The sequence below is a fragment of the Bos grunniens genome, chromosome 13 (assembly GCF_055505025.1).
Source record: "Bos grunniens cultivar Pamir isolate PY7600 chromosome 13, Bosgru_T2T1.0, whole genome shotgun sequence".
NCBI classification, from domain to species: Eukaryota; Metazoa; Chordata; class Mammalia; order Artiodactyla; family Bovidae; genus Bos; species Bos grunniens.
The window spans coordinates 32829579-32857528 of NC_141177.1; the positions used below are offsets into that span (position 1 = coordinate 32829579).

Here is a 27950-nt window from a genome sequence, read left to right on the forward strand (position 1 = left end):
ATAGTTAGTGATTAATAGGACTTATTCTCCAACTCACTTCTGATGATTCCAAGGTCACTACTCCTTTTTGCTGGGAGTAAGGTGGGAAGAAAAATGAGAAGAAAGCTTACTTAGAAACTACTTTGACAGCCTAGGCATGACTGTTTTATCTAACACTATTTCCTGCCAGCGCTAACTCTGAGGCATTATTAAAGGCCTACTGGAGTCTTACCCCTTTAGATTTATTTATTAAGCACTTAATACCATGCTCCAGGCACTTTTATAAACACATTACAAGTATTAAAGCATCACATCCTCCAAACAACCCAAAGAGGTAGGTACTATTATTAGGCCCATTTTATATATGAGAAGTAATGCTGTGCCCCAACCAGTAACGCTGAAGAAGCTGAAGTTGAACGGTTCTATGAAGACCTACAAGACCTTTTAGAACTAACACCCAAAAAAGATGTCTTTTTCATTATAGGGGACTGGAATGCAAAAGTAGGAAGTCAAGAAACACCTGGAGTAACAGGCAAATTTGGCTTTGGAATACGGAATGAAGCAGGGCAAAGGCTAATAGAATTTTGCCAAGAGAATGCACTGGTCATAGCAAACACCCTCTTCCAACAACACAAGAGAAGACTCTACACATGGACATCACCAGATGGTCAATACTGAAATCAGATTGATTATATTCTTTGCAGCCAAAGATGGAGAAGCTCTATACAGTCAGCAAAAACAAGACTGGGAGCTGACTGTGGCTCAGATCATGAACTCCTTATTGCCAAATTCAGACTGAAATTGAAGAAAGAAGGGAAAACCACGAGACCATTCAGGTATAACCTTAATCAAATCCCTTATGATTATACAGTGGAAGTGAGAAATAGATTTAAGGGACTAGATCTGATAGAGTGCCTGATGAACTATGGACTGAGGTTCATGACATTGTACAGGAGACAGGGATCAAGACCATTCCCATTCAAAAAAATGCAAAAAAGCAAAATGGCTGTCTGGGGAGGCCTTACAAATAGCTGTGAAAAGAAGAGAAGCGAAAAGCAAAGGAGAAAAGGACAGATATAAGCATCTGAATGCAGAGTTCCAAAGAATAGCAAAAAAAGATAAGAAAGCCTTCCTCAGCGATCAATGCAAAGCAATAGAGAAAAACAACAGAATGGGAAAGACTAGAGATCTGTTCAAGAGATTTAGAGATACCAAGGGAACATTTCATGCAAAGATGGGCTCGATAAAGGACAGAAATGGTATGGACCTAACAGAAGCAGAAGATATTCAGAAGGGGTGGCAAGAATACACAGAGGAACTATACAAAAAAGATCTTCACGACCAAGATAATCACGATGGTGTGATCACTGACCTAGAGCCAGACATCTTGGAATGTAAAGTCAAGTGGGCCTTAGAAAGCATCACTATGGACAAAGCTAGTGGAGGTGATAGAATTCCAGTTGAGCTATTTCAAATCCTGAAAGATGATGCTGTGAAAGTGCTGCACTCAATATGCCAGCAAATTTGGAAAACTCAGCAGTGGCCACAGAACTGGAAAAGGTCAGTTTTCATTCCAATCCCAAAGAAAAGCAATGCCAAAGAACGCTCAAACTACCGCACAATTGCACTCATCTCACATGCTAGTAAAGTAATGCTCAAAATTCTCCAAGCCAGGCTTCAGCAATACATGAACCGTGAACTTCCTGATGTTCAAGCTGGTTTTAGAAAAGGCAGAGGAACCAGAGATCAAATTGCCAACATCCGCTGGATCATGGAAAAAGCAAGAGAGTTCCAGAAAAACATCTATTTCTGCTTTATTAACTATGCCAAAGCCTTTGACTGTGTGCATCACAATAAACTGTGGAAAATTCTGAAAGAGATGGGAATACCAGACCACCTGACATGCCTCTTGAGAAACTTGTATGCAGGTCAGGAAGCAACAGTTAGAACTGGACATGGAACAACAGACTGGTTCCAAATAGGAAAAGGAGCACGTCAAGTCAGTATATTGTCACCCTGCTTATTTAACTTCTATGCAGAGTACCTCATGAGAAACGCTGGGCTGGAAGAAGCACTAGCTGGAATCAAGATTGCCAGGAGAAATATCAATAACCTCAGATATGCAGATGACACCACCCTTATTGCAGAAAGTGAAGAGGAACTAAAAAGTCTCTTGATGAAAGTGAAAGAGGAGAGTGAAAAAGTTGGCTTAAAATTCAACATTCAGAAAACGAAGATCATGGCGTCAGGTCCCATCACTTCATGGGAAATAGATGGGGAAACAGTGGAGACAGTGTCAGGCTTTATCTTTTTGGGGCTCCAAAATCACTGCAGATGGTGACTGCAGCCATGAAATTAAAAGATGCTTACTCCTTGGAAGAAAAGTTATGACCAACCTAGATAGCATATTGAAAAGCAGAGACATTACTTTGCCAACAAAAATTCGTCTAGTCAAGGCTATGGTTTTTCCAGTGATCATGTGTGGATGTGAGAGTTGGACTGTGAAGAAAGCTGAGCACTGAAGAATCGATGCTTTTGAACTGTGGTTTTGGAGAAGACTCTTGAGAGTCCCTTGGACTGCAAGGAGATCCAACCAGTCCATTCTGAAGGAGATCAGCCCTGGGTGTTCTTTGGAAGGACTGATGCTAAAGCTGAAACTCCAGTACTTTGGCCACCTCATGCGAAGGGTTGACTCATTGGAAAAGACTCTGATGCTGGGAGGGATTGGGGGCAGGAGGAAAAGGGGATGACAGAGGATTAGATGGCTGGATGGCATCACCAACTCAATGGATGTGAGTTTGAGTGGACTCCAGGAGATGGTGATGGACAGGGAGGCCATGCGTGCTGCGATTCATGGGGTCGCAAAGAGTTGGACAGAACTGAGTGACTGAACTGAACTGATACATGAAAAACTGAAGCACACAGTAGACACCGAGGGTCACAAAATTGTGTGAATTTATAAATGATACAGATAGGATTCAGACCTCGGCAGTCTGGCTCCACAGTTTGGGCTCTTAGCCACCTTGTGTTGTTTTTAATTTCCAGAAAATCCCACAAGTGTTATGAGGGGAAGCCCATTTATCTGTAAATCACAATTCCCTGAAAGTGAAGTGAAAGTGAAAGTTGCCCAGTCATGTCCAATTCTTTGTGACCCTATAGACTATATAGTCCATGGAGTTCTCCAGACCAGAATACTGGAGTGGGTAGCTGTTCCCTTCTCCAGGGGATCTTCCCAATCCAGGGATTGAAACCCAGGTCTCCTACATTGCAGGTGGATTCTTTACCTGCTGAGCCACCAGAGAAGCCCTAAAGGTAAAAGGGAAAAAATTTGCTATTTAAGGTGCAGGCGAAGCAGCCTATGCCTACCCCAGGAGAATGCAGGAGAGTGAAACACTTGATAGATGTTAGGATAAGGCAGAACAGGCAGAGCAAATGATGTAGTGACACCGAGAACACAGAGGAATTCGCAAGGAAAGGTTATACACACTGGCTTCAAGAAGCTAAGATCCTGAACAGGTTCTTGTCAGGCTACTGACACGACAGTTTATATTCCATATTTGTAGTAGAATCATCCCTCAAGGATTTCAACATTCTTAAGATTTCTTCTATGTTCCTATCACTGTCTATGGATTGATGGTCTATGTAGTATGGCTATTAATCCTCCAAAGTGGTGGTGATCAGCTCTTAACAAAAAGGGCTCCTTGGTTGGTATGTGTTGGTTGTGGGATGGATAGATTATTCAGAAGGAAAAAATGTGTGTCTGGAACAGATGCTATTGGTGCCCATCATATATTCCTTTGTTACTTCCCATTTCTATCAGAACATGCAACTTTTTGCCTAATATTTTCTCTGGCAACAGGAGCTGATGGGGGTGGTGTTGGAAGTTGGTGAGTGGAAGGGCATCCTTCAGGCTGTTAGAAAAATACTCCAGCTCTCTTTGATCAGGGTCACGGAAGTATTTTCTCATCCTACCACCCAGGGTTTCCCCAGTAAGCCTGGGCCCCAGTTGCCTTCAGAAGTCACCTGCCCAATATCACACCCTTCCTTGGCTGCCTCCCTTTCCTCTTTCACTTTCCCATTCCTTCAGCTTAGCTTGTGATCATTCCCAAATAAAAGTCTCAGGCTCACAGTACTGTCTCATTGTCAGCTTCTGGAAGAATACAAACCAAGACAGTGGCTAACTGAATATTAATACAACCATAGGCACTTTAAAAGTGGAGGGATGCTTGTATTTGATAGAGATTGTTTCTTTCTCTCAAAACTGACGAAATCAACATGGAATTATACAGCTAATATTTGATTTACTTTATTGTTTCCAAATATGGACATACTCTCAAGCTAGCTTGATCCTTGTGGAGATTATGAAATCTATGGATGTTGTTGTGAAGGACTTTTTTTCTCACTCTCCTAATTATCTGGCCCTTAATGTAGCTTTCTTGTTTCCAGAGTCTTGGTCCCTAGCTAGCAGGAGAAATTGAAGCCAAGTTTGGAGAATAGGTGGAGAAGGAAACGGCAATCCACTCCAGTATCCTTGCCCAAAAAATCTCATGGACAGAGGAGCTTGGTGGGCTGCAGTCCATGGGGTCGCAAACAGTTGGGCACAACTGAGCGACTAACAATACTTGGAGAATAGGTGATAGTTAGCAGCCCTTTCTGAAGAAAGGGCTCCCCCTAGCTTGGTCAGTAAGATTTAAGTGAAGGATATTCAAATCCCCAGGGAATGGTCTGGCCTGAATAATTAGAATGAGCAGCTAGAAAGTTCTGAAAGTTGTCATGGTGCCAGGGTCTCACTGTTCTGCAAACTTCTTCATGGAGCCCTGCTTCAGGGGTCCTTGGGTCTTTCTCCTTACCACTGTGGGACATGTCCCCAGTACCAACTAAACCCCAAAACAGAGCTCTCTGTTTTTACATGACTGTGATTGTAGAGTGACCAGTGGAACTACACTTTCTTTCTTTTCAAAATGGCAACGAAAGAGCAAGCTGTGGTTGCATTTCAGATAAAAATTCATTTGTAACAGGGTATCCTATGTCTATTTGCTATAGCTGGCAACCCTACTTTAATAAGAGATCTTACCTCTAGAAGTTCTTGTGAGAATCACATGGGATAAATGTTGGGAAAAGCTTCCTGAAGTGGGGCTCAACTTTTATTTGCCCCTGAGATTCCAAGTCCCTAAAATATTTCTCTTCCATACATTCCGCACATCAGAAAAGTACACTCCATTTATATCTTAGTGGAAGTAAAGAATGCTCTTTTTACTTTGCTTAATTTTTTTTTTTAAGTTTTATGCAGAAACCTCAAAAAATGGCTTTTAGGGCCAGGTTGGTAATGTAAATGTGCAAGGAGAGATGAAGTTGAGAAAACAACAATGCAAGCTCAGTGGTAGAGAGGGTACCATGCCTAGACTGCATATTCCGTGGAAGGAGGGTAGCCCCATCTTACCTCCAGCTAACTGATGCCCTATGGGAATGAGAATGTGGGTCTGCCAAATCTTCAAAAAAAATTTTTTTAAGAGAAGCCAGAAACCTTGATTTTTATGTGCAATCTCCTGGTTTTTAAACGTTGGCAAATAAATCAAAATTCTTTAAAACACTGTTTGGGGCAACAATGTGTGGGCCAAAGTAAATACTTTTGTGGGCTACAACTGACCACTGAGCTGCCAGGCTGGGGCGTCTGATTTATGTGGAAATTCACCACTAACTAGTTTCGCTCCTTGAGGCGGGACATTTCCACTCTCTATGATTACGCTCCTGCACTGATAAAGTGAGCTGCTTATGCAAGAGCAGTAGTTTATTTCCGGTGTCCCAAGGAGCTGGAGTTGTTTCCAAGTATCTCAGGGAAGTTAAGTGTGTCACTGAGCACACAGCTACTTTTGTTACTTATTGGGATTCAAAAGAGTGACCCTTCAAACAAAGGGTTCTGTTGCTAAGACAGAAACAAAGAAAAAGTATTCAAAAGTAGAAAACTCCCAACAGGAATAGATGGTCTTTACAATTTTTTCAGCATATAAATAAATTATTTTGTTCCATTTTTAAAATGTCATCAAATACAAAAAGAGAGACCAAAGTAGAGACCTGCCCTTCCTTACATTTCTGGAACTTCCTCCCAGCCCACTTACTTTCAACTCTATGCCAGCTCTGGAGGATAGAGAGTGTGGAGTGAGTATCTACCTACACTGGATTTTTATTTCTTAAAGCTGCCTTCTTGGTTTGGAGGAGACTGATCAGATAAGTATTTATCTCTGGATCTTGCTGAAAACAAATAGGTGTTTAAAAAACATATAAATTTTAAAAGTGATACTTCAAAGTCTTGTGGAAAATTATAATAGCCAACATTTATTTAGCAATTAATATGTGCCAGGAAATTTGAATTTTTAACTCATCTATCCCCTGCTGCTGCTGCTGCTAAGTCGCTTCAGTTATGTCTGACTCTGTGTGACCCCATAGACGGCAGCCCACCAGGCTCCTCCGTCCCTGGGATTCTCCAGGCAAGAACACTGGAGTGGGTTGCCATTTCCTTCTCCAATGCCTGAAAGTGAAAAGTGAGAGTGAAGTTGCTCAATTGTGTCTGACTCTTAGCGACCCCATGGACTGCAGCCTACCAGGGTCCTCCACCCGTGGGATTTTCCAGGCAAGAGCACTGGAGTGGGGTCCCATTGCCCTCTCCGATCTATCCCCTAGTGGTGTCTTAAAATGTGTGAGCCCAAAGCCCTTTATCCAACTCCTGTGGATGTGGAAACTGAGGCTTGGAGAGATTAAATGCCTGGTTCAAGATTATTAATCACAATACACAATGTTGTCTATAATACTCTGGCCAGTTACTGATATTACCAAATGTCATATCAGTCTAATTGCAGCAAGATCCCTACAGCAAGCTATATGTTATATAGTCTTGGAATATTAACTGCAAATGTTCTATGTTTTTACAGTTTTATCCCTTTAGTTTTGAGAGTATGGAATAAGCCACAGGATATGAAACTTATTAGGAAATAGGAACCTTGTGCAAAATTCAGGAGCATGAATAAAGGTGCTTAAACTTTAAACAAACAAAAATTAAAATTCTTTTAAGATGGAAGGGGGGCTTCCCAGGTGGTGCCAGTGGTAAAGAACCAGCCTGCCAAGGCAGGAGACATAAGAGACAAGGGGTTGATCCCTGGGTTGGGAAGATCCCCTGGAGGAGGACTCCAATATTGTTGCCTAGAGAATCCCATGGACAGAGGAGCCTGGAAGGCTATAGTCCCTGGCTGGCTACAGTCCATAAGGTTGCAGAGTCAGATACAACTGAAGCAACTTAGCATGCACACATGCAAGATGGAAGGAGTAACCAGGAAACATTCAGTGGAAAGCAGTTTGCCATGCACAGTGCTATGAATAAGAGGTTATTGCAATGGATGTCAACATTTTAATAATTGGTAATTATTATAACATTTAAGGAGCTTCCCCAGTGGCTCAGCAGGTAAAGAATCTGCCTGCAAAGCAGGAGAAACAGGAGATGCGGGTTTGATCCTTGGGTGGAGAAGATCCCCTGGAGGAGCAAATAGCAGCCCACTCCAGTATTCTTGCCTGAAAAAGCCTGATGGCCTACAGCCCAAAGGGTTGCAAAAAGTCAGACATGACTGAACAACTAAGCAAGCAATAATATTTAAGTAGTCATACAAATGCCCCTTACTTATAATGGCATATCTGTTTGAAACTGTATTAGATTGGGTTTTAATTTTTAAGTTTTATTCGTCATATAACCTTCAGGGATGAATACAAAATCAGTTCTCCAAAATATTAATATATTGAAACAAATAGAAATAATAAATACAAATGCTAGTAGCACATAAAGAGAGTGGTCTCATTAGGTTAAATTTCCATCTTGCAGAATAAGTAGAGTATATCTGATTTCTCGGAGAACTAATTAATAAAATGTTTACTATAGCATTGTGAAAATCTCTCTGGTTTTATGTACGGTGGATGTAGTAAAATTTTATTTCATTTCCCATGGAGGTACATTAGCTCTTTTGCTCTGTTTAATCATGGGAAATAATAATGAAAGAAAAAAAAAAGAGATTAAGTATTTACTTATGCTTTTGCATCTGACTTGTTATGTGAACAAATACCACATGAGGGAGTGCTGGGACCTCAAATAGAGAAAAATTAAAACCTACCCAATGCGTTCCAGGAATGCTCAGCATATTAGTAAATTCTTATTAAACTGTCAAAAAAAAAAAAAAAAGATTTTAAAAAGAAATTCCTACCCCTGGATGCAATTAGAGGCTACCACACAGGATTTGATGGGCCATAAAACCATTAAATCTAAACACTTTCTTTTTGAGGCTAAAAGGGCAGAACATTCCAAAGTGAAGTTTTGGGACTCAGTTGTGACTTGACCACCTATTAAGGTGCAGGTGGAACAGATTGCAGAGTGACACAAAGGCCCCAAAGAGCTGAATTAGGGTGTAGGTGAGAGATTTAGCTGTTGAATTTTCTGGATTTTCCGAGATTAAGTGATCAACCTTAACACTGAGTGAAAGACCATTCAGCAAGAAAAATTGTCATTTCCTTTGCTCCAGGCCCATACGATGTATTTTTGAAAGCTTTATTGATTTATATATTTATGTGTTGTACTAGGTGACCAAGTATATATATATGAGGAAAATATCACCATAAGTTTTAATTTTAACTAAATCCAGGAAAAGCACCAGATTTACTTTAAATGAAACTTTCACTATTTCTGAAGTGAGTGCCTTTTATATACCAGGTACTTGAACTTCACATCCCTATCATTAACCCTCACAATAGACCTGTGTGATCATGATCTTTTATCAGTCTCCTCATTTGACAATAGTGAAGGACACACTTGACCAGTATTGGTCGGTGGTTAAGATGGGGATTGAACCTAGATCTGTTTCACTCTAGAGTCTGATCCACTGATTTGTCTTCAGCCATTATTGTATCCACTTTTACTAAGAAGAAACAAAAGTAAGGAGGAATAAAGGAGAACTTTAGAGAACTATCTGTTCACTAAAACTTCGTCCAAATTACATCAGTTAAAAATTTGGAAGGGAATACCTCTTTGCATCGTTGTAGTATAAAACATCAATTTGTACATTTTCTTGCCCTTATTTTCAACCTATTTAATGACTACTGTATATTTTGGATATTCTGATTATTTAAAATGATCAAAAGTCAGTAAACGTGCTCTTTCTGTACATATACACATTACATGTACATACACACATACATATTGTATTGCTAACTCATTTCTGTCATGTCCAATTCTGTACGACCCCACGGACTGTAGCATGCTAGTCTCTTTTGTCCATGGGATTCTCCAGGCAAAGATACTGGAGTGGGGTGCCATTTCTTACTCCAGGGCACCGTCCCAACTCAGGGATTGAACATGTGTCTCTTATAGTCTCCTGCATTGGCAGGCGGGTTCTTTACCACTAGCGTCACCTGGGAAGCTTTATATACATATATAATAATGATTGTGGGCATCTTATATATCTGCACATATGTAAATATATAATTCATATATAAAATTATTCAAAAAGTGATAGATTCAGCGTTGAAATTACTTTGCAGTGAGAGAAACTTCATTCATCTAAAACAGCTATTAAAAGATTAGACTTCAGCTGTTTTAAAGACCAACATCAAATGAAATAATTTTTAGTATTTTGCACCAGAACTGAGCAGCTTTCTTGAGAATGTGAGATTGCTTCTTCTCAAACTGTTAGTGCTCTGGAAGATATCAAAGTGTGACAGCTAGAAGGCAAAGGCTTACCTATGGATTCCAACATTCAGGGTGTTAGATTGAGGGAGGTTGATTGAAGTCACCATGTGTAAATCTGATACTCCTTGAAACCATCATTAAAAGGCATCTCACTGTGGTGTGGTCTTCATGCCAGCTGCCAGCTATGACAAGGCCTGGAGACTCAATAAAAATGAAAGAATTATAACCTGGGAATCATTACAGTAAAGCTAATGTTTTTGTCTATTGCAGAGTGTGGCCTCAGAGATGAAGTACGTACAAAGAAGGGTGGGCTAAGGAAGCCCATTAGGAAGAATTGTCCCGAAAATATTTCCACACAATGAAAAAGAGTTCTTGGTGTATAGTGACATTATGACCACTCAGAGTTACATTGTTTCAAAATCAGACCATGGAATGTCATGAAAACACTGGATTCTTGGCCTTTTGAGGCAGGCTTTAAATTGGTTAAATTTTCTAAATTGTAAATGAATATTTTTGACCACTTCTGAGTATTTCACACATAATTATAGTAGAAGTTGTTTCTTAATTTAGATAACTGACTTTAGAACATTCTTTTTCTGAGTAATCTAAATGATAGGTTTCAACGTTGAGACAATAGTTTTAATTGTGTCTTTAACAATTCTGTGTAATAATAGCTTCCTAGGCAAAGAAACTCTGACCCCTCAGTGGCTAGTATGGTGCATGTTTATGCAAACACTTCAGTGTGTCAGACCCTGAGTTTAGAACCACACAACTGCTTGGTACATGATCATCGCATATTTTCCCTATTGCATAATGACTTCCTGTGCAGAGGACAAAATGGGTTTTCTCAACAAAATTTTCAGCACAGATGTTTTGGTGACTAAGTTTTACAGAAGCATTTTAATCAAATGCACCTAAAAAAGCCCCTTTTTGCCCTTTCATAATATTACCCCTTTTCCTTAAACATATAATTTTGGAAGATTAACTCACCTTTCCCATAAAGGAGAGTTATTTTCAAAGAAATAATTTGTACCCAAAGTAGCACATTGCTTAATTGTTCTGCTCTGGTTTATTCCACATGAGTTAATGTCCCAAATAACAGACATCAATTCCCATTGATAACTTACAGTTCACATTGCTGTTTTTGTGGTAGTGAATAAACATCATTCTCAAATGTATTATAAATCTCTTCCTTGTCAAGCCTAGAATGATAAACTTTAGTTTCATTTGACAGTTTGGCATCTTATTTATATGTGTAATGCACCAACTCAGTGGATATGAGTTTGAGCAAACTCTGGGAGATCGTGAAGGACAGGGAAGTTTAGCGTGTTGTAGTTCATGGGGTCTCAGTTGGACAAGACTTAGTGACTGAACAATTGTTTGCCCTGATATTAAACATTGAGAACTATTTTATAATTGGTAAATTGTGCTTTCTTATCTTTGAGAAACCTCTCTTCCTCCTCATCTTCTGTCACTTTATTTTTATTTTGTTGCTTGCTTTTTCTTTGAATCTGAAATCTAGGAAGCTTGCAAATTCTGGATAAGCAAGATTATAAAATACATCTGATAATGGTTAAGTGTGCTGAGGGGTTGTTGTTTAGTCACTAAGTCATGTCCAACTTTTTTGTGACCCCATGGTCTGTAGTCTACCAGGCTCCTCTGTCCATGGGATTTCCTAGGCAAGAATACAGGAGCGAGTTGCCATTTCTTCCTCCAGGGGATCTTCCTGACCCAGGGATTGAACCCATGTCTCCTGCATTGGCAGGTAGATTCTTTACCACTGAGCCACCAGGGAAGCCCAAGGGGTTGTTGCTGTAGCGGACTTTAGTTCCCTGACTTTAAATCTTACTAAGAGATGAATTAATAAGAAAATGTTGCAAAGTTACCTGTGTCCCTCTACAGAGGAATAACAATGGAGAAGAAAAACACATTCAGCAGGACGTGGCTGGCAATTGACAAGACACAAGCCAGCCCTCTCCTGGCTTAAAGTATAGTCCACAAAACAAATGCCAGCATTACTAGGAAGCTTGTTGGAAACACAGAATCTTAGGTCATATCCCAGACCACTTGGGTCAAAATCTGAACTTTATCAACATCCGCATGTAATTCCTGTGCATGTTGAAGCTTGAGAAGCACTGGATGGAGACTGGAATGAAAGCTCCTGGTGGTTTCCAGCCAAAGGCATAGCTTAAATCCCCAAAGATGAAGTAGTGTTGGGTGTAGCTCAAATATTGTTTCCATCTGAAGGCCCTCCAAGACCTTCTGAGAGCCTCTGATTCCGTGATGATTGCCTGCAATGAGCAGGAACTGAGAAGCAGACTCTAGATGCATGGGAGATGTGTACAAAGTAGTCTTTGTTTAAAGAACTGAAACAGGCAGATTTAGCATCTCCTGAGATTTAAGGTCACAATAGCCCTCCTATCTGCTTGCCTCCACATTCAGATTACTTGGATTAGAAATAAATGTTTTATTTAAGGCTTGATGTAAAGTGAAACCCTGGCCAAACCTAGAAATACAATTGCATTTCTCAGCCATAGGGAGGATTTTGCCAACTTGTGCTGTTTTGCAAAGCTATTTACCTGTTCTATCCCAGCCAAATCACTGAACATTGGGTTTAGCCTTTGTTTCAACCAGAGGTGGCTGCATTCATATATAATATGAACTGATATAAACCTCAGTAGTTGTTTACAGATTTCATAGTGTAGGACACTGAATTAATTACATTGAATTTGGGGAGGTAGAATTAACTTGGTCTTATGCCAGATTATTGTAACCCATGTAGCATTTCCCCACCCTAGGGCATGTGATTTAATTCTAATAAAGAACTATTTGGATAGGTCTAAAGATAATTTTTGTTCTATTAAACAGAATGCACCAACATTTTCCACTAGCCCATAGCCCACTTTGATGTTGGGGGAGGGGTTAAAGCTGATAGTATTGATCTCATGATTTCCATATTATGCTTACAGTTGTAAAAGAGGGGAGAAACTAAAGAGTGTAGGGAAAATCTGAAACGTTTGCTTTCAGAAATTACTGCTTGATGGGCTTAGTGAATACTATAGGCACTAATATCTTCTCCATGGTTCTCTTCATGGAAATCTGTAGACAGATGAAGGACAGCCATGGGGAGTGGAGAATGGCATATTTTTGTTGTAACTCCTAGATTATTTGCTTTTGTCTTGCCATTGACTTTACAAAAAGATCACACCCCGGGAATGTAGGAATTTCCTCCTTTGATATCCCTCTATCAGCCATAGCCTGGAGTTTCTTGGCCTGGAGAAGGTTCCTCTCTTCCATAAGTGCTCTCTTGCTTCAGGAAGTAAGAATCTGACACTATATTTGTAAGGAAGAATGAATGTCTTGAGCATCAGTACCCTTGTAGAGAGGGCCTTCTCTGGTGGTCCAGTGGTTAAGACTTTGCACTCCCAGTATAGAGGGCCCTGTTTTGATCCCTTGTGGGGAACTAAGATCCTACATGCTGGAAGGTGTTGCCAAAAAAACAAAATGAAAAAATTAAAAAAAAAAAAACCCAAAACATTGCAGAGGAAAGCTGTATGTTGAGAGGATTATGAATAATGAGAACTCCAGGTGCTTGACAAAATTCTAAAAATTTAAAAAGTTATCTAGAACTTCTTTTCCCAAATACTGTTAGGCATTCTCTCACTTAACCCTTTACAATTGCTTAGCTTTAGAGTTTACCAGAAAACATTCATAAATATCATCTCAATGGACCATCTGGCAATACTATGATGTGATGGAGTGGGTGGGGCAGCAGCTTTGGTTGAAGAATCTTTACAATTGAAATGTGCCTCATAGATGGTAAGCCTGAGAGTGCAGCCCAGACCTCTGACTCGTGTGTGTGTGTGTGTGTGTGTGCACGCGCGCTCAGTTGTGTCCGAATCTTTGAGACACCTTGGACAGTAGCCTGCCAGACTCCTCTATCCATGGAATTTTCCAGGCAAGAATACTGAAATGGGTTGCCATTTCCTACTCTAGGGGATCTTCCTGAGCCAGGGATCAAACCCACATCACTTGCATCTCCTGCACTGGCAGGCAGATTCTTTACCACTGCTTAAGAGATAGGAGAGATTGACATTATTACTTAGGTCATTTGTAGGGTTTTATCTTTGATGTTTCAATATCTAAAACCTTACTAGTGTCTCTTTAGTAGTGTGTGTGTTGGGGGGGGGGTATGTATTTTTCAATAGCAGTGACTTGATGACTCTTTCTTCTAAATAAAGAAAAGAAACATATATCAAATATAAACAAAGTCTGAATATACCTAGAATATTAAGAGTTTATATGTCTATCCTTGAAGATTTATCTCAGGGATGATAAAACAGTATACCTGTGGCGGATTCATTTTGATATTTGGCAAAACTAATACAATTATGTAAAGTTTAAAAAAAAAAAAGAGTGGATGGAAATAGGAAATAGAGTCATATGGGATCAATGTTTACTTAATGTTGTAGCTTCCAGGGTATGCTTTCTCTAGGACATGTTGACTATCATGAAAGGCAAGATGTTCAGATTTGGATCAGTGCTGGGGACCTTCTCATGGGCAAGAGACAGGCCTTGCCTTTTAGTAACATCACCATTTTGCCAGGAATTGGGAAAAGGCAACATGCTTTGGAGTCTTCATTCTGCACTACATGTTAGGAATGGGGGCCCATGAACATTGACCCCTGCCCTTTGTAAAATGAAATTTGACACTTGCTCCTTGTGAGAGCAGGTGAGAGTTTCATTGTGGAAAATAAATAGGGAAAATGGACTTCAAAAACTTTTGAGTTCTTGGCACTAGACTAGGACAACTCAAATTAGAATTTTTCAACAAAATCTATGTTCAGTCATTTATAAAATTAAAAACCTTGTACTTTTTGTCCCCCTCAGAACAATGTAAGCTGGAAGGGTGAATCTTTACTCTCAGACTAAGGTGATATTTGAAATAGTTAGCAACCAGTAGAACAAAGATTGTGACCAATTACAAGAGATGCACATGCAGTAAATGGCAGGCATTAACCACGGGTTTCCAAATTTCCAAGCCTTCCCAAGTATATAGAAAACCTGTTCCCTTGGTTGTCATGGTCCTAAGGATTGGGGGAGTACATTTGTTCATACTAGTAACAGGGAGTCTTGTGGGCATCTGGGAATTCTAGAAAAATCATTGCCTTGAGGGAGTGGTCAGACATGCTGGGTTCTCTGTGTGACCTTACTTAGGCCACATCCTTTTCAGAACACATTTCTTTATGGGAAATTGATGGTTAGGGGATTCTGATCCAAACAATCATTGTCCTCTGGTGTTTGTTCCAAACAATAGTGGATGACCTGGATCTATTTTTCATATTTACAACTCTTAATGAAGATAAGATATTTATACATATTATTACTCATAATTTCTTACTTAAAATGTGGTTTGTTGGGCAATATTTTTCTAATATGAGTCCTTAAGAGAGAAATTCTCGAAGGAACACTTAGAGGAAACAGATTAATGATCCATAGATAATATAACCTTCAGGTTAAGTCTTCTTTATCTGACCTGTGACCTGAAGAACAGGGATGAAAAGCATCTTTGAAGGCATTGGAAAAGTAACAATCATCAAAAACAAAATCCGCTTTACTACCAGGTTACCTTAGAGTAAAGAGGATGTGGCCTAAGTAAGGTCACACAGAGAACCCAGCATGTCCGACCACTCCCTCAAGGCAATGATTTTTCTAGAATTCCCAGATGCCCACAAGACTCCCTTGTTACCAGTATGAACAAATGTACTCCCCTAATCCTTAGGACCATGACAACCAAGGGAACATGTTTTCTATATACTTGAGAAGGCATGGAAATTTGGAAACCCGTGGTTAATGCCTGCCATTTACTGCATGTGCATCTCTTGTAACTGGTCACAATCTTTGTTCTACTGGTTGCTATTTCAAATGTCACCTTAGTCTGAGGGTAAAGATGCACCCATCCAGCTTACATGATGATGCTGTTTGAATGTCAAAGAGTGGTCCAGGGACTGGCAGCATTGGCACCACCTGGGAGCTGGTTAGAAAGGCAAGTTCTTGGGCCCCGTCTCTGCCAGACTGCATCAGAAACTCTGTGGTGCTTTTCACAATTTGTGTTTTCATAAACACTCCGGGGGATTTATCTGCTTGCTAAAGTTTGAAAAGCATGAAAGCATTTTAACCTCTCAGAGCAGCTTTGTAAACAGCATGTCACTTGATTCTTATCATCTCCCTGTGTCACTTGGATGACTTTCACTCATATTTGATGGATGGCAGATCGAAGGTAAGTCAAATGAACCAGGGTCAAGTAGTCAATTTTATATATTTATTATTTATCTTTTGGCATTTGGCATACAGACATTGTATCAGTTTGTCCTCCACTAAAGCTGACCCCAATTTACTACCTATTTTTGGAAAAAAGCCTGTCATTCATGTTCTTTCAAGTTATCTAAGACAATAGGATTGGTTCAGTTCAGTTCAGTCGCTCAGTCGTGTCCGACTCTTTGCAACTCCATGAACTGCAGCATGCCAGGCATCCCTGTCCATCACCAACTCCTGGAGTTTACTCAAACTCATGTCCATTGAGTCGGTGATGCCATCCAGCCATCTCATCCTCTGTCATCCCCTTCTCCTCCTGTCCCCAATCCTTCCCAGCATCAGGGTCTTTTCCAATGAGTCAGCTCTTCACATCAGGTGGCCAAAGTACTGGAGTTTCAGCTTTAGCATCAGTCCTTCCAAAGAACACCCAGGACTGATCTCATTTAGGATGGACTGGTTGGATCTCCTTGCAGTCCAAGGGACTCTCAAGAGTCTTCTCCAACACCACAGTTCAAAAGCATCAATTCTTCACCACTCAGCTTTCTTCACAGTCCAACTCTCACATCCATACATGACCACTGGAAAAATACAGCCTTGACCAGACGGACCTTTGTTGGCAAAGTAATATCTCTGCTTTTCAATATGCTATCTAGGTTGGTCATAACTTTCCTTCCAAGGAGTAAGCATCTTTCAATTTCATGGCTGCAGTCACCATCTGCAGTGATTTTGGAGCCCCAAAAGATAAAGTCTGACACTGTTTCCACTGTTTCCCCATCTATTTCCCATGAAGTGATGGGACCAGATGCCATGATCTTAGTTTTCTGAATGTTGAATTTTAAGCCAACTTTTTCACTCTCCTCTTTCACTTTCATCAGGAGGCTTTTTAGTTCCTCTTCACTTTCTGCCATAAGGGTGGTGTCATCTGCATATCTGAGGTGATTGATATTTCTCCTAGCAATCTTGATTCCAGCTTGTGCTTCTTCCAGCCCAGTGTTTCTCATGATGTACTCTGCATATAAGTTAAATAAGCAGGGTGACAATATACTGACTTGACATACTCCTTTTCCTATTTGGAACCAGTCTGTTGTTCCATGTCCAGTTCTAACTGTTGCTTCCTGCCCTGCATATAGGTTCCTCAAGAGGTAGGTCAGGTGGTCTGATATCCCCATCTCTTTCAGAATTTTCCACACTTTATTGTGATCCACACAGTCAAAGGCTTTGGCATAGTCAGTAAAGCAGAAATAGATCTTTTTCTGGAACTCTCTTGCTTTTTACATGATCCAGCTGATGTTGGCAATTTGATCTCTGGTTCCTCTGCCTTTTCTAAAACCAACTTGAACATCTGGAAGTTCACAGTTCATGTATTGCTGAAGCCTGGCTTGGAGAATTTTGAGCATTACTTTACTAGCATGTGAGATGAGTGCAATTGTGTGGTAGTTTGAGCATTCTTTGGCATTGCCTTTCTTTGGGATTAGAATGAAAACTGACCTTTTCCAGTCCTGTGGCCACTGCTGAGTTTTCCAGATTTGCTGGCATATTGAGTGCAGCACTTTCACAGCATCATCTTTCAGGATTTGGAATAGCTCAATTGGAATTCCATCACCTCCACTAGCTTTGTTCGTAGTGATGCTTTCTAAGGCCCACTTGACTTCACATTTCAGGACGTCTGGCTCTAGGTGAGTGATCACACCATCATGATTATCTGGGTCCTAAAACTCTTTTTTGTACAGTTCCTCTGTATTCTTGCCACCTCTTCTTAATATCTTCTGCTTCTGTTAGGTCCATACCATTTCTGTCCTTTATAGAGCCCATCTTTACATGAAATGTTCCCTTTGGATCTCTAATTTTCTTAAAGAGATCTCTAGTCTTTCCTATTCTGTTGTTTTCCTCTATTGCTTTGCACTGATCACTGAGGAAGGCTTTCTTATCTCTTGCTATTCTTTGGAGTTCTGCATTCAAATAAGTATATCTTTCCTTTTCTCCTTTGCTTTTTGCTTCTCTTCTTTTCACAGCTATTTGTAAGGCCTCCTCAGACAGCCATTTTGCTTTTTTGCATTTCTTTTTTGGGGGATGGTCTTGATTCCTGTCTCCTGTACAATGGGAACAGGAACCTCCATCCAAGTTTATCAGGCACTCTATCTATCATATCTAGTCCCTTAAATCTATTTCTCACTTCCACTGTATAATCATAAGGAGTTTGATTTAAGTCATACCTGAATGGTCTACTGGTTTTCCCTACTATCTTCAATTTAAGTCTGAATTTGGTAATAAGGAGTTCATGATCCAAGCCACAGTCTGCTCCTCGTCTTGTTTTTGTTGACTGTATAGAGCTTCTCCATTTTTGGCTGCAAAAAATATAATCAGTCTGGTTTTGGTGTCGACCATCTGGTGACATTCATGTGTAGAGTCGTCTTTTGTGTTGTTGGAAGAGGGTGTTTGCTATGAACAGTGTGTTCTCTTTGCAGAACTCTAATAGCCTTTGCCCTGCTTCATTCTGTACTCCAAGGCCAAACTTGCCTGTTACTCCAGGTGTTTCTTGACTTCCTACTTTGGCATTCCAGTCCCTTATATTGAAAAGGACATCTTTTTTGGGTGTTAGTTCTAGAAGGTTTTGTAGGTCTTCATAGAACCTTTCAACTTCAGCTTCTTCAGTGTTACTGGTTGAGGCATTACTTGATATCTTGTTTAAAAGGTTGTGAGGTGACTGATGTCTGTTTGAGGTGTCTAACATATGAACTGTATAAAATTTTAAATGACAATGTAAATGGCAAATGCATTTTTAACAGATTTTAAAAGATAAAATTTAAAAAGTTATAAAGGAAGAAAAAATAAACTCTCCCACCCTCACCTATCATTAACAATTAGTTTGTTTAGGTTCATACACCAATAATCACATTCGTACAAATCATGGTATACCAGTTATTTTGGAGATTTTTTTTCTTTCTTCTCCTATTTTTTTGGGTGGGGAAGAGGACGGTGGAGGGCGGGGGGTCATGCTGCATGGAACTTAGGTCACTGATCAGGAACTGAAACCAGGCTTCTGTGGTGAGAGGGTAGAATCTTGAACCACCAGGGAATTCTCTGGTTTCTTAATATATCTTGATAAACTTTCTGAGTCTGCAAATGTCATTCCTTGTAACTGAAAGAGAAGGAAGGAGGAGTGAGAGAGGGACTGTGAGAGAGAGACAAGGGAGAAACAGAGAAATAGAGAAATGGAGAGAGAGAGAGATTCAAGGAATCGGCTCATACAAATGTATAAATTGGTTAAGTCCAAAATCTAGAGCTGGCACACTGGAGACCCCAGAAAAGCTGAGTTGGTATTTGAATGTGAAGGCAATCTGCTGACAGAATTCCCTCTTCCTCCAGAAAGGTCAGTCTTTTTTTTCAAGGCCTTCAACTGAATGGATGAGGCCTATTCACATTATGGAGAGTAATCTGCTTTATGTAAAGTCTACTGATTTAAATGTTAATTTCTTCCCTGGTGGTTCAGAGGTTAAAGCGTATGCCTGGAATGCGGGAGACCCAGGTTCAATCCCTGGGTCAGGAAGATCCCCTGGAGAAGTAAATGGCAACCCACTCTAGTACTCTTGCCTGTAGGGAGGAGCCTGGTAGGCTACAGTCCATGGGGTCCCAAAGAGTCGGACACGACTGAGCGACTTCACTTTCACTTTCACTGATTTAAATGCTAAACTCTTAACAAAAAAAATCTTACAGCAACATCTAGACACATTTGAGCAAATATCTGGGAACCATTGCCTAGCCAAGCTGACACATAAAATTAACTATTACAAAAATTACTTTTCATGGCTGTGTATATCTCATTTTATTTATGAACTACCATTTATCTATTTCCTTAAGGTTGGAGATTCAAGTTGCTTCTAAGTTTTTAATCTTTACATATAGCACATCTTTGGCCATTTGGGTCAATTTTGTCTTCATATCTATTCACAGAGTGTGGAAAGGAAAGAGTGTTTCTAACTTTTTAAAGATGCAACTTTTTATTTCTAAATTGTCTTTGTAGCTGTCTTTATCCCATGAACCACAACTTGGAGACTAGAGTAGGGAAAATGTCAAGCTAGTCTTGATCTTCTCTTTCCTTCCTCAGCCTGCAGGTCACTGGGAACTGGCATGATGCTGAGTTCCTGGGCCACCTCCTCAATTGAAGAAGTGGCAGAAGCTGGTCCCGAGGCGATTCGCTGGTTGCAGCTGTACATCTACAAGGACCGTGAGGTCACCAAGCAGCTTGTGCGGAGGGCTGAGCGAATGGGCTACAAGGCCATATTTGTGACAGTGGATACCCCTTACCTGGGCAACCGCTTTGATGACGTGCGTAACAGGTTCAAGATGCCACCCCAACTCAGGTAACCATGGCTGTTTGATCACTGGGCCCCTTAACTTATTTTCTATTTCTATTTGCTCTTGTCATGATCCAGTTCCAAAGACTTTCTCCAGTTTCCACTTGGGTGCTCTGGGGAATTAGATCTTCACAAAATGTTGGTCCCAAAGTATGGCTGTATGAGATTGTGTCTAGGAAAGATAAGGTCTGGGTTCTAGAGATGGTGTCATTGTCAAATATCCATATAATCCTCAGCAAATCACACATCTTATGTGAGTGTTGCATACTTGAGCTATAACAGCAGAGACAAGATTTGCCATATACTTGTCAAAGTAAAAAAATCTATGTCTCAGAGTGTATTAAGGGCTTTTAGTAGGATGCATTGCCATATAGATAAAAGATACTTAATTTAACTTAAGCAACAGCTTGCTATTGTAATCCTAATACCGTATTTCTTTGCCTGTTAAAATAAAAAAGCACGCTTTTAATTTTATTTTTAATTGTATTTGGAACAATTCTGGCAGGGAAGATTGAAGAAAGCTAAAAGAATGGAGACAAAAGAAGTCACATATTTGCTGCCCCGTCTCCTACTTCTTTCAGTAATATATCTCTTTTGTTGTGGTTCGCCCATGGTTCAAGATTCACTAGTTTATTTATTGGTTCATTCATTCTTTCATCCATTCACTCACTCATTCATCTGAGAAAAAACAATGTACAATCTAGGAATCTAAGACTGAACTGTGATGGTTTTATCAGGCCATTCAGCTGATCCATCAACAGGGAATTATAGTCCTTTTCCCTGTAAAAGATTAGAATCATCTTGAGTCAAAACTAGAAACTCTGGAGCTTACTGAAAAAAGACAGAGCTACAAATCTCTCCTCCCCTTTGTTTTTACCTTCCCTTGGTTCCTATCAAAATCTGCCCTTATGTTTTTCATACCAGTGTTTGACCGATAGACTTTAGGGCTAAAATTATTTGACCAGAACCAAAATCTTAGTTTTAATGGAGGACATTTTGATGATGGGATTTCAAAGCATCCACCAGAGTACAAGAAATGAGGGATGACTTCTTTGGAATCCTAGACCTCACTTCACTGGACTATTGCTTATTCTGTCTACATATAAAGTTAATCCTCCTAAAAGATCCAAAATCTAAAAGATTCAAAATCAAATCAACATTCCACATAAGGACAAGAAGACTGTTGAGAGCCAGGATTCCAAGTGTATTAGAGAATGGAATGTCTTCCAACCGTCATGTAAGTTCATAGTCTTGTGTGTTACATAACTGTCATATAGCTCTTCTGTGTGTATACCTATTTAAGTATAAGCTACTGTGCATAAAATCTTGCTGTTAAACCATATATAAATGAGCTGTGTGATGTGATCTCTGTGATAATTCCAGGTAGGTTTAGGATTTCTTTCTGTATATAATATCCTCAATGGCCCAATGGCAGAATGAGGAAGTGTTCCCCTGACAGCTATCAATCACCCTGCTCCACACATCCCAGACATGGAGTTACCCAAACACCCTGTCTTTCTAAGAGAACAAAAACAAAAATCCTTGACATATTTCTACTTCTTGCCAAATTTATCAGAAAGTAGATGGTTTCAAATGTCCTTAATATGAAATCTTATTAATCTATATTAATTCTTAATATGAATTCACATTTTTCTCTCTTTTGATTACCTTAGTTTTTAGACTTTCTAAAATGTTGTTTCCCAGTATTTAGGCTTCTGACAGGAAATGTTCCTCATTGTTTCCCTTTGACCATTTGAATAGGAATTTGCTATTTCTTTTCCCTCTTCTACTACCACTTCTGCTAGCGACAACAATAAATAATACAGCGGGTTTGTTCTTTAAGTTTAGGAAGCAGTTTCTGGCTCTGGATAACAAAACAGGCTTCACGTGGTATCTACTTAGTTGGCGGATGACACCCATGTTAATTCTGGCCCATATCTCTTACTCCTTGGGTGCCAGGGCCACTCAGCCAGGAGCGGGAAGGCTGCTGTTCTTTCCCCCTCCTCCTTCCTCCCGGGCTCCTGCCCAGATGACGTGAGGGACCAGGAGACAAAGGCCCTTTTCAGCTGTCAATGTGTAGAGGAGTGGCCACGGCTCCCCAGCTTGTCACATCTTCCTTCTGAAGATGATCAAATAATGAGCCACACATCTAGACTACGGGGAACACAGGAAACACCCTTTGCCGGAGCCCTGGCCGTCAGAGCACACACTGACGCTGTTTGTCCCTTTGGGCTTCGGGGTGACGGGGGGCGGTGGGCGGCGTGCAGCGCCCTGGGGCCCACATTCAGCAGTGAAGCCAGATCCCACAACGGGAGGCCCTGGCTTCCGCTGGAGGGCACGTGCTGCCCAAAAGCTCATCTGTTACAGCCTGATACGAAATCAGGTTTCTTTCCGCAATTGACCTGACTCATAGAAGGTGAAGCCGGGCTGTTCAGAATGAGGTTTGGCAGGCGAAAGAGGCAGGAAATCCAGATGAGAATGAGTCTGTAAAGCAACGGCTCCTTCCAGCCCTGGTGGCTTCCTCTGCCTGGAGAGAAGGGGGCGGGTCCTGACTCTTGGCTTCTGGGACCAGCCAGAGTTCAAGAGTTTGGTAATCTCTGCCTGGTCCATATGCAAAACACATGGATGTGCCGCATGATGAGCAGCGCGGAGGTCCCCGAGACTGAGGGGGAGTAAGGCGAATTCTCATCTGCTCCCGGAAGAGGCGAGGATTGAAGCCAGTTCACCAGATTGGCTCCTGAGGCGCTGAGTCAGGGACCCGAGTCCATCTCCACACCACACGCGGGTGGCTTGTTTACCCTGGGTTAAAATTTGGCTCTTTGGGGCAGCACTAAGGCAGTTAAAAGAAATTTCCAATCATTGACTAAGGTCAAGCTAAATCATGACACCTACCCTTTTGATGATTTGCCTTGGGACGTGCTTCCTTAGGCCCTGAAATAAAGTATTCACCACAGTAGCCAGAGAATAGCACACAAAAGAGATGAGACTGTGCTGTCTTCCCAGGTTTCTGGGGATAAAAGTGGCGGGTGAGGCACCCCCTTCTCTGACCTCATTGCCAGCATTCTCATCTTCATTCATTCTTCCCAGCATCTCCTGCTTCCTCCTATTTTTTCAGGGTGCCAGCCACATCTGCGCCTTAGAGCCTCAGAACTGATTCTTCCCTCTGCCTGTAACATTCTTTCCCCAAATCAATGCAAACTAACTTCACTTCCTTTACATTTTGACATCAGGGATGAAGCTACTTGTTTTTATATTGGGAAACCAAAGATGAACGGTAGAGAAAAGAATAGAGATACAATAAGTGTGGGGATCTTGGGTTGGGGGTCTAGAGGAGAGAAAGCGATTTGTGGAGGAGGACTTTGTACATGGCAGATAGCCTCTAAATTATTTGGTTAGGAAAACAGTTACAATGTTAAGTCACATAATATTAAGCAGGATAATAACCTTCCAAAGATGCCTATGTTCTGAACCTTGGAACCTGTGAATATGTTACTTTTTACATGGCAAAATGAACTTGGCAGGTGTGATTAAGTTAAGGACCTTGAGATGAGATGATTATCCTGGATTATGACAGGAGGCTTAAGGTAATGAAAAGGCTCCTTATAAGAGGCAAGCAGGACGGTCAGAGTCAGAGAAAGAGATGCGATGAGAGAAGTAGAAGTTGGAGTGATAGCATCTGGAAACAGGGAAATATAGATGGTTTCTAGAAGCTGGAAAAGTCAAGGAAAGAGATTCTCCCCTAGAGCCTCTGGAAGGGAAATAGCCCTATTGACCCCTTGAGTTTAGTCCAATGAGACAGTTTGAACTTCTGACCTCTAGACTATAATAAATTTGTGTCACTTTGAGAGTTGGATTATGAAGAAAGCTGAGTGCCAAAAAATTGATGCTTTTAAATTGTAGTGTTGGAGAAGACTCTTGAGAGTCCCTTGGACTGCAAGGAGATCCAACCAGTCCATCCTAAAAGGAGATCAGTCCTGGGTGTTCTTTAGAAGGACTGATGTTGAAGCTGAAACTTCAATACTGTGGCCATTTCATGCGAAGAGTTGACTCATTGGAAAAGACCCTGATGCTGGGAGGGATTGGGGGCAGGAGGAGAAGGGAATAACAGAGGATGAGATGGCTGGATGGCATCACTGACTCAAAGGACATGAGTTTGGGTAAACTCCAGGAGTTGGTGATGGACAGGGATGCCTGGCATGCTGTGATTCATGGGGTCGCAAAGAGCAGACACGACTGAGCGACTGAACTAAACTGAACTGAACTGAAAGCCTCTAGGGTTGTGCTTGTTATAGCAGCAACAGGAAACAGATGCAATGACACAGCTCTGCCAATTTCCTCTACAAGAAAGCTTCTCATTGGGGCCACATCCAATTATCATATTTAAACTTTCAAGTAAAGCCTCTACCAGCTCACATCCCTCTTGTTCTGCTCTTCTTTTTTCTTTATTTTGTATAGTACTTATGAAAGTGAAAGAGGAGAATGAAAAAGTTGGCTTAAAGCTCAACATTCAGAAAAACGAAGATCATGGCATCTGGTCCCATCACTTCATGGGAAATAGATGGGGAAACAGTGTCAGACTTTATTCTTTTGGGCTCCAAAATCACTGCAGATAGTGACTGCAGCCATGAAATTAAAAGATGCTTACTCCTTGGGAAGAAAGTTATGACCAACCTAGATAGCATATTGAAAAGCAGAGATATTACTTTGCCAACAAAGGTCCGTCTAGTCAAGGCTATGGTTTTTCCAGTGGTCATGTATGGATGTGAGAGTTGGACTGTGAAGAAAGCTGAGAGCCAAAGAATTGATGCTTTTGAACTGTGGTGTTGGAGAAGACTCTTGAGAGTTCCTTGGACTGCAAGGAGATCCAACCAGTCCATTCTAAAGGAGATCAGCTCTGGGTGTTCTTTGGAAGGAATGATGCTAAAGCTGAAACTCCAGTACTTTGGCCACCTCATGTGAAGAGTTGACTCATTGGAAAAAACCCTGATGCTGGGAAGGATTGGGGGCAGGAGGAGAAGGGGAGGACAGAGGATGAGATGGCTGGATGGCATCACCGACTCGATGGACGTGAGTCTGAGTGAACTCCGGGAGATGGTGATGGACAGGGAGGCCTGGCGTGCTGCGATTCATGGGGTCGCAAAGAGTTGGACATGACTGAATGACTGAACTGAACTATGTTCTAACAGGCTCCATAAATTACCTGTTGATTATGTTTCTTGTTTATTTTCTGACTCCCCTAGCTAGAATGTCAACCTAGGTAGCCAGTATTTTTGACCATTTTACTAAAACACTGGCAAATGGTCAGTGCTCAGTAAGTAATGTTGAATAAAAATGTACTAGATTATAACAGATTTACCCAATAAAACAATACTAATAAGAATTTGAATAAGGGTTTGAGCTCATACTTAAAATCCATGCCCTGAACTTTTCTTCCAAATACCCAGCCACATGGAAGAAAAAGTTAGCAGGGCTATGCAGTAAATAGAAATGTTTTCCTAATCACAGTATTAAAGGTTGCTGTTCCATGTACAAATATCTATTACGTATTTTGAATGTCTCTTATGTTATACTGATATTATGTGTTCTGCTGCTGCTGCTAAGTCGCTTCAGTCGTGTCCGACTCTGTGCGACCCCAGAGATGACAGCCCACCATGCTCCCTGGTCCCTGGGATTCTCCAGGCAAGAACACTGGAGTGGGTTGCCATTTCCCTTTCCAACGCATGAAAGTGAAAAGTAAGAGTGAAGTCGCTCAGTCGTGTCCGACTCTTAGCGACCCCATGGATTGCAGCCCAGCAGGCTCCTCCGTCCATGGGATTTTCCAGGCAAGAGTATTGGAGTGGGGTGCCATGCCTTCTTCGATTATGTGTTCTACTGGTTGTTATTTTGTAATGTGTTTCCCACAGTGGAGACATATGATATCTCAATAATAGTCATCATTACTGACATTAATTTTGATTATTTAATAATGTTAACTTTCCTTAGTAGTTGTTACATTTTTATGATGCTAACTTACTAAAAACTAAAATCATTTTTATATTAGATTAAAAAGTATATTTAGGGGCCTTTCAAGGCACAATGAATCCTTTACAAAAAAGAAATCCTATCCCTTGCCTGTGGGTCATTAAACAGATTGGGATTCAGAGAATTAAGTCCCAAGTAATCTTGTTATTATTTTGATGTTGCCCTTTTCCTTCCTTATGAAATGAAATACTTTGGTTATCAGAAGCTGCTTTAAGTGTTTTTTGTGTATATGTCATAATTCTAATAAAAATAGCATTCATGGAGGTTTCCTTTGGAGCCATGGTTAAAACACTCCATCGTGGGTCTCTGTCAAGATATCTGAAAACTTTTTCTTGGCTTCTGGCTTTGAACAACGTTTAAGAGTAACAACAAGGCTTCATTGTACCCTGAAATTTCTGTAAGGCAACATTCATTCAAGTGTTGATCTGCATTTAGCCATCCAAGAATAACAACAGTTATTTATATAATTTTATCCATGTTTCTGTTTTTTCCTATCCCTTTCACCCTTTCACCCCACCCCTGCTGAAACACTGTAGCTTGTTTGGGATGGGGGTGGGGTGCTATGCAGAGAATATACACGTACAGATATTATTCTTTTTTCCCCTCTGGTTTTGCTATGGCATGGACAGACAGGACCTTTTTCTTATTAACAATATTATTTAAAGGTTTGAAATTTAATATCGCTTAGTATCATTTCTAAGTAATGGAATAGGCCTCCAATAATAAGGGTATGTTTATTGACTAGGTTAGCTTAGTTCAAGTTAGGATGACCACAGAAGGCCAAAATCTGTGATAAAATGTACAACCTTAAGTGGTTTGACTTAAAAAAGAAGCTCAGAGTATTTCAGCTATAATCTAAACCAAACCTCAGCAAATAATGGATACAAATATGACTTTCATGGATTTGTGATTTTCTGTGGCCTTTAGTGGCCACCTGAATCATGCTGCTAAGTTGCTTCAGTCGTGTCTGACTCTGTGCAACCCCATAGATGGCAGCCCACCAGGCTCCCCTGTCCCTGGGATTCTCCAGGCAAGAACACTGGAGTGGGTTGCCATTTCCCTCTCCAATGCATGAAAGTGAAAAGTGAAAGTGAAGTCGCTCAGTCGTGTCCGACTCTTTGCGGCCCCAGGGATTGCAGCCTACCAGGCTCCTCCGTCCATGGGATTTTCCAGGCTAGAGTACTGGAGTGGGGTGCCATTGCCTTCTCCAAGGCGAAGGTCTTCTCTATGACCTGAGTCATAGTCAATCCTTATTGAGAAAACTTAGCCAGTGGTTGAAGACAGTTACATGGGATGTGAATGTCCATGGCCTTATGATAATAGATGCTATCTAAGCTACACAACCAGCTATTTATAAGCACATTAAAGGCATTAAACCTCAGCGCTCAGTTGCTCAGTCATGTCTGACTCTTTGTGATCCCATGGACTATAGCCCACCAGGCTCCTCTGTCCATGGAATTTTCCAGGTTGCCATTTCCTCCTCCAGGGGATCTTCTTGACTCAGAGATTGAACCCAAGTCTCCTGTGTTTCCTACACTGGCAGGCAGATTCTTTACCACTGA

At 40.8% G+C, this 27950-nt stretch overlaps 1 protein-coding gene across 5 annotated transcripts in view; it reads left to right on the plus strand.

Moving 5' to 3' along the window:
• HAO1 (hydroxyacid oxidase 1) overlaps positions 1-27950 on the plus strand; it is a 151392-nt gene that overhangs the window by 13434 nt on the left and 110008 nt on the right. For all 5 annotated transcript variants that reach the window (XM_086333406.1, XM_086333405.1, XM_086333407.1 and 2 more), the window contains one exon: positions 20118-20373. In XM_086333406.1, coding sequence (XP_086189532.1) covers positions 20118-20373 — 256 coding nt within the window. The remainder of the gene's footprint in view (positions 1-20117; positions 20374-27950) is intronic.